Genomic DNA, 14,098 nt, shown 5'->3' with positions numbered 1-14,098 from the left:
TCAAACTCAAACAGTGATTTTATTTAATGTACTGTTTTTTTTTAGTGTGAATGCAATTGTTTGTAAGGAACTGTCTGATATATCATCATTATATATATAATATTCTGTGTGTCTGTCTGTCTTTGATAACGCCCGCCTTACTATTATACATATAATAGTCGTTTCGATTCGACATACATAGTACATATGTAAATACGTCACATCTAAACCACTACCAAAACATATATACGAATACAACAACAAAAGAAAAACTTCTATATATACTATTTGCTACCAATGTGTCCTCTTGACAGAGAATTTACCACCAGGTAGGTACGTATTTTTTACCATTTTTTTCATATTAAACATTTAATATAAATATTAAATTAAATATATTTAAAAGGTATTTGAAAAAAAATCGACCGCGTGCGGATCGAGAAATTTCTTTTAATTTTATTTTATTTAATAACTTAATATACCAACACCCATGCGATGATATAGCCAGCAGCATAGCTCGGTCGTTAAGCTTCTGCTTAGCGTCGAGAGGCACCGGGTTCGATCCCATGAGCTGACCTCGATTGAAAAGAATTTTTCTGAGTATATCTGTAGTGCTGCTGCTCAGACTTGAATATTTATGACTCCAAATCGATCAGAGTTTGCCAATTTTCTCTGATTTCATTGTTGAAACGGTTCCCGGTAAAATTGGCTAAATATCCTTCCTACCTACTATGTCACCATTATTTGAGCTTGATTAATGTACAATAAAATTTATGTACAATTCATAGATGTCTCGTTAATTTGCGAGTTTTTCAGTGTCGCGTAATTCAGCGACTTTTATATGTATGTATAATAAAAATAAATAAATAAATAAAATGCTGCAATGTTTGTAATTGGTCAGGAAGGCGCATTGGGGTTACTTGTAAGGCCTTTCTGTAAAAAAAAAATAAATAAAATTTCATCGGGTACAACACTAGTTTGTATTATAATATTGACCTGAAATGCCTGAATGTTAGGAAAGCAAAAAATGATTTCGCATATTACTCAAACGAAGCGTGAGATAATGCAGATAAGACCTTACATATGATTATTTACATAATAATATTCCGTCCCACAGTGCATTGCTAAGAACAGACATGAGGAAAAATTCTCAGCGTCAAATTACCTACCAGGTAAGAGTGCTGGTAAATCAAGGAGAAAAAAAAAACAACAAAAAAGTCATTCTGAATGTGACGAGGAGTCTGAGCGAGATTATGAATCACTCGAGCACATCTCTTGATATGGAAGCATTGTGTGTTCTGATTCCAGGCGGCAAAGTATGATGGACGGCCATTGTGCGGCAATTGAAAGCACTTTCTTTCAGTCACGTTTGCCACAATGAACTAACCATGTTCGCCTAGTGGAGGAGACGACACAGAAACTGCACCGAGCTAATTCTTCAGACTCCAATTATATACAGAGCGTATCTCGTTTCGGCTATAAAAATAGAATTTATGGCCAAAATATCTGTTTCCGAAATCCATAAGGGATTTCGAGCACGAGGGTGGGCGAAAAATACACTCCTTCAGGGTTTTTTTTAAACCTTAAATTAAATTTTCAGAGATGGGAAGGACCCCGTTCTGTTTTTCGCGTCACGCGCGTACGAGATCGCACGTGCGAGTTGTGGTAATCGTCGTCGAAGCTTTAGCACCTGCTATCATAGGACACGTGGCGCTCACAGTTTCAATAATAAACGACGATTTAAAACGTTCCTTTTATCAATGTAATGGCGTGTTTATTGTCTCACATGCTCTGGGCTATCTATTTCGAATGGGGCTTAGTGGGTGAGAGTCGTGCAAAATTTTGCGTATGTACTGTGGGAAATTAGAATACCGAATGAGAGGTACATACATATATAAGTTGCTCGAATGGTACCCAAGACAAAGAAGGTCGTTTGAGGGTTGGGTTGATTAAATCGGGTGGGTTCTATTATTAAAATTAAATATGGGGTGGGTTTTTTTTCGATGTTTTACGTTGCTCTCTGGATGGTATGGAATTTGAAGGGCAGGAACAATGATTGGGGTTGGTGTTGAATATTGTATGTGTGAAAGAAAGAACGTGCGCTTTTCTAATTGATGATTTGCTTTATTAGGTGTTAACTTTTCAAGAAATGTTTCATAGGATAGTAAAATAGATTACGAAGGTACTATTTTCTTCTTATTTTAACAACAATTGGGTTGGGTTTCAACATCTTTATTAGTTTTTTTAAGACGAACCAGTCTGAAACGTGCAAACTGTCTTTCATATTTAGTTATATTTACATGCACGTGTATATAAATAAATAAATTCCAAGAAGGCCTCACAGGTAAACCCCAATGTGCCTTCCTGACCAGTTACAAACATCGATAAACAATTAATAGTCATTTCACAGAGCATCATAAATACAAATTTGATTAAAATTGAATTAAAATTGACTTTATTTATTTATATTTGATTTATTATTATAATAAATACATTATATAAATGGATAGATGATAAAAATAATAACAATAATGACCAATGTGACCTGACAAGTTGCACATTAACTGAAATTAAATTCTCTCTCTTGATAGAAAGAGTTTAAAAAAGGTTTCTTGGATGCCTTTATATGAGGAAATATAAATATTACCCCCATTTATTTCCCACTGCCTTTTTACAAGGTAGGCTAGGCTTTGACTCACTATCTTTTCCAAATATTTCTGTGGAGTATTTAAGGGAAGTATTGACAACCTTTCGATTTTATCGGAACTTAAATTTTGGGCGCCTGAATGCGGTAGAGCTTTGCGACATCGTTTACTTTTCCAACCCATTCCTGCGAAAACGTCTGATTTCAAGAACTCGTTTCTTGTCAAGGCTATCTGGTTTCTTGTGTGAGGTGATGAACATTTGGACCTGTTTAATTGTCATGTTGATGAACTGGTCAGTTTCATGAGATTCAACACGAGTCTATTTGAATGAGATGAATGATTGGTAATTTTTATTATTCTTTTCTTTTTTTTTTGTAAGACTTCATTGGGGCAACATGCCAGGTCACATTTGGGCATTGTTATTAAAATAATAAATAAATATTAAAATAAAAAGTCATTGATTCGTGTAGCTTAAAAGTAAGTGATCCACAGTGTAAGCTGTCACTGTACGATATTGAAGGGTGGTGGTATTTTCGTCGAGATTTTGACGTGACAGAATCCTCAGAGGAGTCATTTTCGGATAAGGCGATTTGACGTATGTACGGACCGGGGATGATACCCGGCCGAGATTCTCGTCCAGCTTTCGTCCAGTCGTATAACAAATGGCGGTCATAAATCGTCAGATGGTCACAATCAGTCACGTAGGCGGACCGCATTTTGAGAACCGCCGCAGCGGGATTACGACGGAGAAAAGATGTCGGGGAGAGGCATTTGTCGAACGGACCGACGGACATTTGTAACGCCATTATTGGAAATTCGACCATTACGAAGATAGAGCAGCAGCCCAAGGAATCCGAGGAGCGAAATAGTGAGACATGGAGCGATGGGGTGTGACGAACCCAAACCCATAACCACTCGCAGAGATGTAAAGGAACCATCGTCCTTGAGGGATGTGTGTCGTAAGTATTGGAAACTTTTTCTCTTATCATTTCTTCTACTTTCCATCATAGTTGGTCGTTTACTTAAAGTTGGCCATTAACCCTTTGAATGTTGACCAACGCCGATCGGCGTTTCGTTGCCAAACGCCGACAGGCGTTGTGAATTTTTGCATGTGCAAAGTAAACAAGAATACTACCTGCTAAACCTTTAAAGGTAGCATTGACAAAAAATGCGTTGAACATGGATCGTGTGATCTGTGTCATTCATTTGTCAACGTTTATAAGGACTCGTTTACTAACTGCTGTGTATTTTTCATTTTTCATTCTTCAATTAATCATGCACATTCGCCTTACAGATTGCTCCAAAGCGGCGAATGTGCTAAACAGATTAAGAATCGATACATCATATAATACAAAGGTATAATGTCCATGTATACCTTTGCATTTCAACTGGTATCACCAAGGATGGTTTGCTTAATAATTCCATATCTTTATCTGTGTATGCAGTTATGTGTATGTTTATATGCATATATCTATTTTCATTTATGCATATGGATATTTATATTTATATCAGTACGTGCTCTATCTACTTCCTTTTTTACAATGTCTTCTAATCGTCTTGTCATTTATTATCAAAATGTCAGAGGTCTCCGAACTAAATCTGACTCTTTTCTTCAAAATGTATTAGTTAATAATTATGATATTATCTGTCTATCAGAAACTTGGCTAAATGACTCATTCAATAATAGTGAGTTTTTTGATGCCAGATATCAGGTGTTTCGACGTGACAGAGATTATTCTCTTCATAACCAAATATTTGGTGGTGGTGTAATCATAGCTGTGAAAAATAATCTACCCTCTGTCATTCAAAATAATTGGTTAACTTCCACAGAAGACCTTTGGATTACTATTACCACTAAATTTTTTAAACTAAATATCTGTACTGTCTATATTCCTCCTGGTAATTCTCACCAAACTCTATTAGTTACCCATTTAAATAAAGTATCTGATCTAATAACCAATTATCCAGAGGATCGATTCATTTTACTCGGTGATTACAATCTTCCCACTATTGATTGGACAAAATACGACTCAAATCTGCATCTATTTCCTTCCAATTGTATTAATTTTTCTTCCCTTTCCTTTACTCAATTCTTATCTTATAATAAACTTTATCAATACAATTATTTGTCAAATACTAATAATCGTATTCTTGACCTAGCTATTAGTAGTTTCCCCTTATATATTTCTCGTGCTGACTCTACGCTAATCCATGAAGATTCTCATCATTTATCCTTTTGCATCTCAATAATTTACAACAAATCTTCACCCTTGAATTATAATTATAATAAAACTTTCCTCTTTAGAAAAGCTGACTATGCTACAATTATTCCAATTTTAAGCGATATCAATTGGAATTCACTTTTGTCCAATTTAAATATTGATTTAGCTTGTAAAAAATTTTACGATACCTTACAAAATATTATTGAATGCCACGTCCCTTTTACTCTTAAATCTAAGCGTACCAAATATCCCCCTTGGTTTACATCGTCTCTTATTAAAATAATAAAAGAAAAAAACAAATTCCATAAAAAATTTAAAATTTATTCAAATCCCTTAGATTATCAAAGTTTTTCACTATTAAGAGCTCGAATTAAAAAATATTCTTTAATCTGCTTTAGAAATTATATTTCTCTTATTCAAAATAATATTAAAACTAATCCCAAATCATTTTGGTCATATATAAATTCAAAAAAAAATACCTCCTCTTCATATCCTTCCGTAATGTATTATGGAAATAAGTCGGCTTCACATGGTTCTGAAATCTGTACCATTTTTGCTGACTATTTTGACTCCACTTTCAATAGTGATTCTACCATTAACCTTTCTATCTCTAATACAGATACTTCTTCTTGTAACTTATCTACTTTTCATTTTGACTTATCTACTGTACTCAGTCACATCAACTCTCTCAATGTTAATCTTGGTGCGGGTTGTGATGGTTTGCCTTCTTTTTTCCTTGTTAAATGTGCTGTCCCATTATCTCTTCCCATAACAATCCTTTTCAATCTTTCTATGTCGAACGGTAAATTTCCTGACTATTGGAAATTATCTTACATCACCCCTATTTTTAAAAAAGGTGATAAGAATCTTATTGAGAATTACCGTCCTATATCTAAACTATCTGTCATTAGTAAAATCTTTGAAAAAATTATCTATAATTTCCTTTTCTCCAATTTCAAAAACTACATTATACCTGAACAACATGGTTTTTTTAAGGGGAGATCGGTAGAGACTAACCTGCTTAATTTCACTAGTACTCTAACATCTTATATGGACAAACGAATCCAAATAGACGTCGTTTATACGGATTTCTCTAAAGCTTTTGATAAAATCAATCACAACCTTTTACTCAATAAACTTTGGTCCCTTGGAATCCGAGGAAATTTATTTCGTTGGATCTCTTCGTATATACTAAATCGTCACCAAATCATAATTCTCAATGGTTTTAGATCATCACTTAGACATATTCCTTCCGGTGTCCCACAAGGGTCGCATTTAGGTCCCTTATTCTTTTTACTCTATATTAATGATATCTCATACATCTTCAAACATTCCTTTATACTTCTTTACGCTGATGATTTAAAAATTTACAAACCTATATACACCATAGACGATTGTCATAAGATACAAGAAGATCTAGATAGATTCTCTATATATTGTTTAAATAATGATCTTTTTATTAATCTAGAAAAATGCTCTATTTTAAATTTCACTAGAAATAAGTCAATTATTACTAATCAATATCAATTAAATCATTCAATCCTTAACACGTCATCTTCTATTAAGGATCTTGGTGTAATACTCAATAATAAACTAGATTTCTCTGAACATATTTCTTTTATTACCAACAAAGCATTTAAATCTCTTGGATTCCTACTCCGCTCAACAAAACCCTTTAATGATCCTTATGTACTAAAATTACTTTATTTTTCCTTTGTAAGGTCTCACCTTGAATTTGCCTCAATTATCTGGTCACCTTTTTATTTATCCCATATTAATTGTATTGAGAAAGTTCAACTTAAATTTATTAAATCCTTACGCTACCTTTTTCCTACCTATACCCATTCTACTGTTTCCGACATTTTAAAAATCCTTTCTTTTAACAATCTTTCTGTCAGGCGACGACATTCTGATGCTATATTCTTCTTTAAGCTCATAAATGGTTTCCTTGATTGTTCTGATTTACTGAATAAGGTTAATTTCAGAATCCCAGTTCGATACCCTAGACGCGTTACACTCTTTTCACTTGATCCTTTCAATACTAATTCCCAAAAATATTTTTATCTGCAGCGCGTTTATCGTATGTTTAACGGAGAGCTGAATGAGGTTGATCTGTTTGGTATTTCCCTACATCAATTCAGGTCTAACATCAAGAGAATCTTGACCGATTGATTCATTTTTTCTTCTATTCTATTTTTCCAATATTTCCATTATTTTTATACTTTAGTTTAGTTATGTAATGTGCTATTTAATCATATTATAGCTTTCATTCCTTTCCATTTCATTTGTTTATTTTGTATTTACCTTTTTCATTTGTTTTTTATATTTGTAAATTTCAATTTCTTCTTATATTCTATCTTATAACCTTTTCCAAATATTTTAATACTATAGTTTAATTATGCAATGTACTACATATTTTGTCATGCCTTTATTCTTTACTTTTTAATTTGTTTTCCTTATATTTATCTTTTTCATTTTTGTAAAAATCTATTATTGGACTCGGGTGTTACATATATTATTTATTTACTTTTTGTGTTTTTTATACCTATCTCTGTACATCCTGTCTGTTGATTTTTCAATTAATAAAATAAATAAATAAATAAATACATATATTATTAAAAAAAATAAATAAACATACAAACAAATCGAAATAACATCTGACATCTATGATCAGACATTAATATAAACATCGTAAACAATACGAATAATAACATTATTTATTATGTAACAATTCGAAATATTTCTATTTCAATAACCATCCATAGAGAAAATCTGGCGAAACCTAAGAGATAATAATAACTCAAGGTTTTTCGCAATAGAAAATTGGATAAAAAAGCCAATTTTGCAGGAATCGTTTCAAATCAGAAAAATTGACAAATTCTGATATGAAACGACCGACCTCGACAAACTAAGGTCTGGCCAGCAACGAGACTCTAGAGGGAAGTGAACTCGTGACCTCTAGCACGAGAGAATACAACACTTACCACTAGACCACGCTGCTGGATTGTGAGCATTACATTTTAATAACAATGAAGATGAACTAGTTTTGGAAAAATACATTAATTAATATGCTTATTTTGTTTATTTTATGTTGTTGCAAGATATATTAGAGAATCTAAACACACCTTTACAAAACTCGAAATCCTCAGTGGTAGTTATCTAGGGTTTGTTTAGATTAGCTACAATTTTGATACCTGCTTTCTATTGGATTTCTAAATAACTCTAGTTGGAAATGTTGGAAAAATTATCGGCGTGGCGGGCTTTCAATAGAAAAGATGTCAGCACTCAAAGGGTTAAGCTATAACATTGTGGGTTATAGTCAGGTTCAGTCCTCCTACTCCCCCCTCCCACTCCCCTATACATTTATTTTTTCCAAAAATTGAACTAATATAATATAGTAGTACTTATATAAATTAGTAAGTTGTTGACAAATTATCGACTTCGTTCATTATGTGTTCTAAAAAAAGCTAAAACATTGTAACGTGGGATCATGCGAGAGAGAGAGTATCCGCTGTTTAAGTGCATTCGGGGGTTAAAAATGGAGACTTTGGCCTTTCATTTGGATCGTCAACCCACCACTAAGCAACAAAATGATTAATAAAAAATATTCAATGATAAAAATGAAATAATTAATATACAGTGATTGACAATTTAAGCATGGCTTGAAACATATAGTTATATAATATAGGCCCCAAAGAGAAATTAACGCATCGAACTAAAAGCGCCCATCTGTATACGGAAATAAGGATCTTTCTTCTCTGCACTCTATACATAGTGCCACTCGCAAATGCCAGAGTACCACAGGATCACGTCAGATAAGCAACTGCCCCGAACTGAATACGAACCGGGTCTGCTCATAATTCACTTGTGAGCGGGATTAAGAAACTTTTGACGAGTCGTCAACAATATATGTACATTTTTTTTCTTTTTTGGTTAGGAGAAATGTGTGTGGGGTAGTGCCCCAGTTGCCCTTAAGAGGGCTGGACACCAGCGCCTTGTCCATACAAACGTATTACACTTCTCCCTTCCTCAATTAAGGCACTAGAGAAATTATTTTTCAATATGCTATGGATAGCCACCATATGCATGTTTCTGTGGTTTTATTTTTTTTGATTAGTTATTTTTTATAGGAGCTTGGAGCCGCCAAACATCTATAAAAACGCCTCTTTTTTACACCCACGAAAAGAGTCCAGCGTGCTTATTTAACGGTCGATTTAAAAAAAAATACGCACACAGGTGCATAGAAAATATCTTTCTCATACCGATGCTGAAATTTTTTTAAAAATTGGTCCAGTTTCGGAGGGGAAAATTGGAGAATACGAAACCTCGATTTTGTCGATTTAAAATACGTATTATCTGGTTGAAGCGCAACTGTCGCATTCACTTAATATATATATTGATATATATTGTCGCATTCACTCAATATATACATTCGCTCAATATATATATCGAAGAAAGGAACGGCGACAAAATTAAGGTTTCGGGTGTACAGCCCTCTTAAAGACGATCTGCCCCTGCTCGTAATCATCGAATAAATTAAATACATTTGTCGATTCCAGCTGATATTTGAACCCGCAATCTCTCTATTGGTAAAATGTAAACAAAAGGTGCATTTCGCTTCAATACGAAAGGCATAGGTAGTACATGCATATGTTGTATAGTGCAAGCTTCATGTGGTGTGAGTATGAGAGTGTTCATGTGATTTTTGTTTATTATGATTAGTTTTTCATTAATGAAATGAATCCTGATTAGAAATGTAGCATCAATTACCTTGTAAGCATCAGGTATGTTCACTGGTTCTCCACTTTCGGCGACGTAACCCACGATTCCAGTGCCCCAAGGTACCCGAATCTCCTCCTTCCTCTCCATTTCCCTGAGCGTGGAGCGCGGGCACACGTCGAACAACTTCGACACTAAGCATCTGCAAAGAAGCGTCTAAAATTAGAGACAGTCCACGTCGGAGGGAGGGAAAATTGTCGGGGAAATTTTCGAGTGATTTTCCACGGCGCACGCTATGCGTCCATTTACGGGGCGAAAAACAAACCCACCACTCGACTCGTCCCGATTCAAAATAACATTTTGCCTGGAAAACTCCAGCGTCCGTCAAAAACAGACTCCCTTTGTACTTATAACAATATTACAAACGCACAATCAAATTAAACTCGGTGAGTTTTAAAAGGATGGGGTCTCACCCCCCCCCCTCACCCCCAATCAACGATGAGAGGAAAATTTCGCCAAATTATTCTGCATAATTTGTTTCGGTTTCTGCGACCCTCTTTGACTTGTGCACTTCAAAAGAATACGTCGTTTCGGCCGAGGAGACAATTGTCGATAATTAAAATTGATTGAAACGCACTCAACAAGTGAGCGAGTCGTTTGTTGTTCGGTTGCGAAAATCGAAGAAATTCGCTGAAAATCGACGCGTCGCAGTCGAGGGGGTGGTTGGGGGAGTTCGAAGAAGAAATAGGATGTTTCCTGAAAGAGATGACGATGCGAGCAATAATGAGTTCGGCAACGGTGCGACGTAGAAGTAGTAGTACATGTTGGAAGTAAATGACAAGCCGTCACGATATCGAGAAATTTTCCGTCAGCGGGAAACTTCGATAAGACATCATTGAAACATGATTCAATTTTCACACAGAATCTTGTCGATAGGTATAAATTTGATAAAATATATATATATATATATATACAAAACAATACTCGGAATAAATCAATAAAAATGTATTTAAAAAATCAATCAAATTTTCCTTACTATATAATAAGACATGGCGCATTTTCAATTGACACATTTGATAATTGTCTCCTATATGATAGATGCAAATATATGATTGTATTCATAATTTTATCTAAAAAACGTATAATGAAATTGTATTATAAATATACATACATATGTATGTATGTATATATATTTTTTAAAATCAATTGAGTTGAGAATTCGATCTAAAAGTTGATTTATCAATATGGCGCATTTAAAAATATTCTCCTATGTACAAACATACATATGTAATATAGGTATATGCTAGAATAGTAATCTATTTACAATCACGTGAACCAGGAACATAGTTCAGTGTAATGCTTTCAATTGAAGGGTCATGGGTTCGTTCCCTGGCCTGGTGTTGCTTGCCAGACCTTGGATATATGTGATTCCAAGTCGATTTTTTCATATCAAAGTTTGCCAATTTATCTGATTTTATTGTTAAAACGGTTCTACCAAAGTGGCAACCAATTCCCCATTTCTTGCAAATTTGAGTTTATAGAATCTCAGATTTTGTTGATTATTATAAAAAAAATATGCTACCCACTTACATGCCGTGTAAAATGTACATATATCTCGCAAAAATTTGCTGTATATCGAATTTTATAATTGATGTATCTATGGTATTGCATAATAAGAGCCAAAATTTTTACTCAATTGTAATCGGAAGGCAAGGAAAGAAGAGGTAAGTAAAATATAAGTGTTTTTGTTAAATTTTTGGAATTGTTATTATTTACGCACAAAAAATGGGTTTAAAATAAATAAAAATATAATACATTTAAGTTTTAAATATCATTTAATAATAGCTGAATTGCCTGGCGTTACTTGGCCGTGTTTATATACATACATACATACAAGTCTTTTGACGTTTACGTATGTACATAGTATATATGTGACTTTTGAGTTCTGACTAATTGCAAAAACCGTCTACGGTCTAAGTTAGAGTATCATTTAATTAAAAAAAAATATTTTCCCATGATGTCATTACGGATTTTACCCCTGGGCGACACACATATGGTATTAAATTGATACATACATATGTATATGCATTTATAGATTATAAATTTGAAATCATATTAAAATAGTGGTGACAAATAGTAGATGGGATGGTTTTTTCAAATTGATGAGGAATTGTTTCAAGAATGAAATCAGATAAATTGGCACATATCAAAGATCTGAGCAGCAACATTACAGGAATACTCGGAATAATTTTTTTTCAATTGAGGTCAACCCACGGGATCGAACCCGGCAACCTCTCGGTAGTTAGCATTTATTTATTTATATATTTAATATACAGAGAGAAACAGCTAAAATAAAGGTAATAAAATAAATAGCCAATTAAAAGTTTCTTCGGATAGCATAAAAAACATAGATAAAGTCAAAAAATGGAACTTGCTATGAAGGATTAGGCAACCAAAAAAAAGAAAAAAATAACAATACAAAATGAAAAATAATGAAAAGTTCGTAATAATAGTAGATTATGATGATTAACAGTAGAAAATTAAGCGAAAGGGATTAAAGTTAAAAACAAAAGAAAAAAAGAACGGGTTAACAAAAAAACAATCTTGCAAATAAGTTCCTAATAGTAATTAAACTGTCATGAAATAGGTCAATATTCTCTTCTAAGCCATTGTAAAAATTGCACACTCTGACGATAATTAGTGGAGGCAATGGAAGCACGCAAAAGGGGCCATTTTCGTAGGGACCGATTTGGAACATATAAAGAAAAAGCATTAACGCAAACACTAAGCTATACTGCTGACTCATTAGATAAAATACCAAATTCGATAGATCTAAACTGAAAACCGTGGATAAAAAAGTCTAAACGGCAGACAAGATTGTAGCTATCCATCTTTCAGACAGGAGAATGTGTTTTATTGGAAGCTTGCGTAAAAGTCGTGAATGCAACTGTAGCATCATCCAATAAAAAAACTAGGAAAAGTTCCATTCTAAGCACGTGGAGACTGATAGAGGTGAATGATTGTTTCTACTACCCTTAGGGATACCATCAAAGAGTCGGGTGGGGGTGGGGGGGATGTTGTCGAGACGGCCCAACGGTTCTGTCATTATCCCCACGTCGACGAGCTCTGGCCGTAGCTACAGATTTTTCCTCACTTAGAAAATTACAGTGGTCGGTGTCTAGTGCCAGAAATAGGGTCTACGTCCTCGACATCCCTCGACTCTGGTCGCTGACACCCTCTCACCCCCATCGCGATCCTCCCCCCTATGCTTTTCCCCCTCTGACCTGACCAGACCTTTGCCCTTGAACCGCCGGAAGTTTGTATTGCCACTTCCGCTTCTCCCACGGAATATTTTCACGCGCAAATACTTCGAGAATAATAAAGGAAACCTTCAAATTATACCGAGTGTTTATTTATATTACACGTTTATTATGGAAATATTGTATTATAACCGAATATAAATATATTTTACGCTGAGCAACAAAAACACGGAGCGGAAACTAAGCAATCTTGACTAAAATTTGACCCATTAAATTCGAATATGACAATCATTTTTGTTGGTTTGTTCTTGTTTAAGAGATATGAACGTTTGAAAAGTTGTACAATTTTTACAGACTTTTGCCTTTTGCAGCCTAGTATTGTTGTGCCAAAAGTGAGTATTGGAATCAATAGTCAGATGTTTTTTCAATTGATTGTGATTTTTTATTGCTTTAAAATACTTATTAAAGCTTTTTAAAGTGTCTTAAACGGTAATAAATCAACAAAAATTGTCATATTCAAATTTAGTAAAGATTGATTAGTCTCCAAAACGTGATTTATTAGCGGGTTTTTCCTCAAACGTGATTTATTATTAGTAATTAAATATTTAAATTATTTAAAATATTATACAAAGATATATACAATTTTATTAATTAACATTTTCAAGACAAATTTCAAGATATAAATTGAATCACTTTTTCATTTAGTAGAAAGGATGAATGAAAACCATCCATTTTTTTTTAAATGTTCTGGTGTAATATATTCACCTTTTCTATTTTTTTCGTATTATACATACATATATCGAAGTACAAATACATGTAGTTATGCATAATATTATATGAAAGTTAACGAATTTCTTAAATGTTTAAACAATTTAAGAGTAAAATTGCATGCGGTCTGGTCTGCAAAACTGTAATTTGTTCTTTATGTTTTTTTATTATTACTAAAAGTTCTTAAGTGATTGCAAAATAAATAGCTTAATGTCTTTTGTGCAATCTTTAAAAATAAAACAAAATTAAAACTGTACTTTGAAAAGGTTTCTTAAGAATGTTTCATAAAGGTTTTGAGAGAGCTTTTGTCGGCGAAGTCTCAAACGAAATCTGTAGAAACGACAGATGCCATTTAAAATACAGGACCGTTTAAATAGTATTAACAGTATTAAAAAATAAAATATAATCGAAATAAAGTCCAAAATAAAAAAAATTAAATTAAATTTCGGCAAGAATTTACGAAGCGTTACTCGGAAGATAATGAATAATCTCATTATTACGCAAACTC

At 33.6% G+C, this 14,098-nt stretch overlaps 1 protein-coding gene across 8 annotated transcripts in view; it reads right to left on the bottom strand.

The window, feature by feature from the left end:
- LOC143909794 (dual 3',5'-cyclic-AMP and -GMP phosphodiesterase 11-like) overlaps positions 1-14,098 on the bottom strand; it is a 351,948-nt gene that overhangs the window by 27,264 nt on the left and 310,586 nt on the right. For all 8 annotated transcript variants that reach the window (XM_077427969.1, XM_077427970.1, XM_077427971.1 and 5 more), the window contains one exon: positions 9,614-9,764. In XM_077427969.1, the coding sequence (XP_077284095.1) occupies positions 9,614-9,764 (151 nt within the window). The remainder of the gene's footprint in view (positions 1-9,613; positions 9,765-14,098) is intronic.

Source organism: Arctopsyche grandis, chromosome 3 (assembly GCF_051622035.1).
Source record: "Arctopsyche grandis isolate Sample6627 chromosome 3, ASM5162203v2, whole genome shotgun sequence".
Classification (NCBI taxonomy): Eukaryota; Metazoa; Arthropoda; class Insecta; order Trichoptera; family Hydropsychidae; genus Arctopsyche; species Arctopsyche grandis.
The sequence above is the reverse complement of the archived record's forward strand: the minus strand, read 5'-3'. Positions and strand labels throughout refer to the sequence as shown.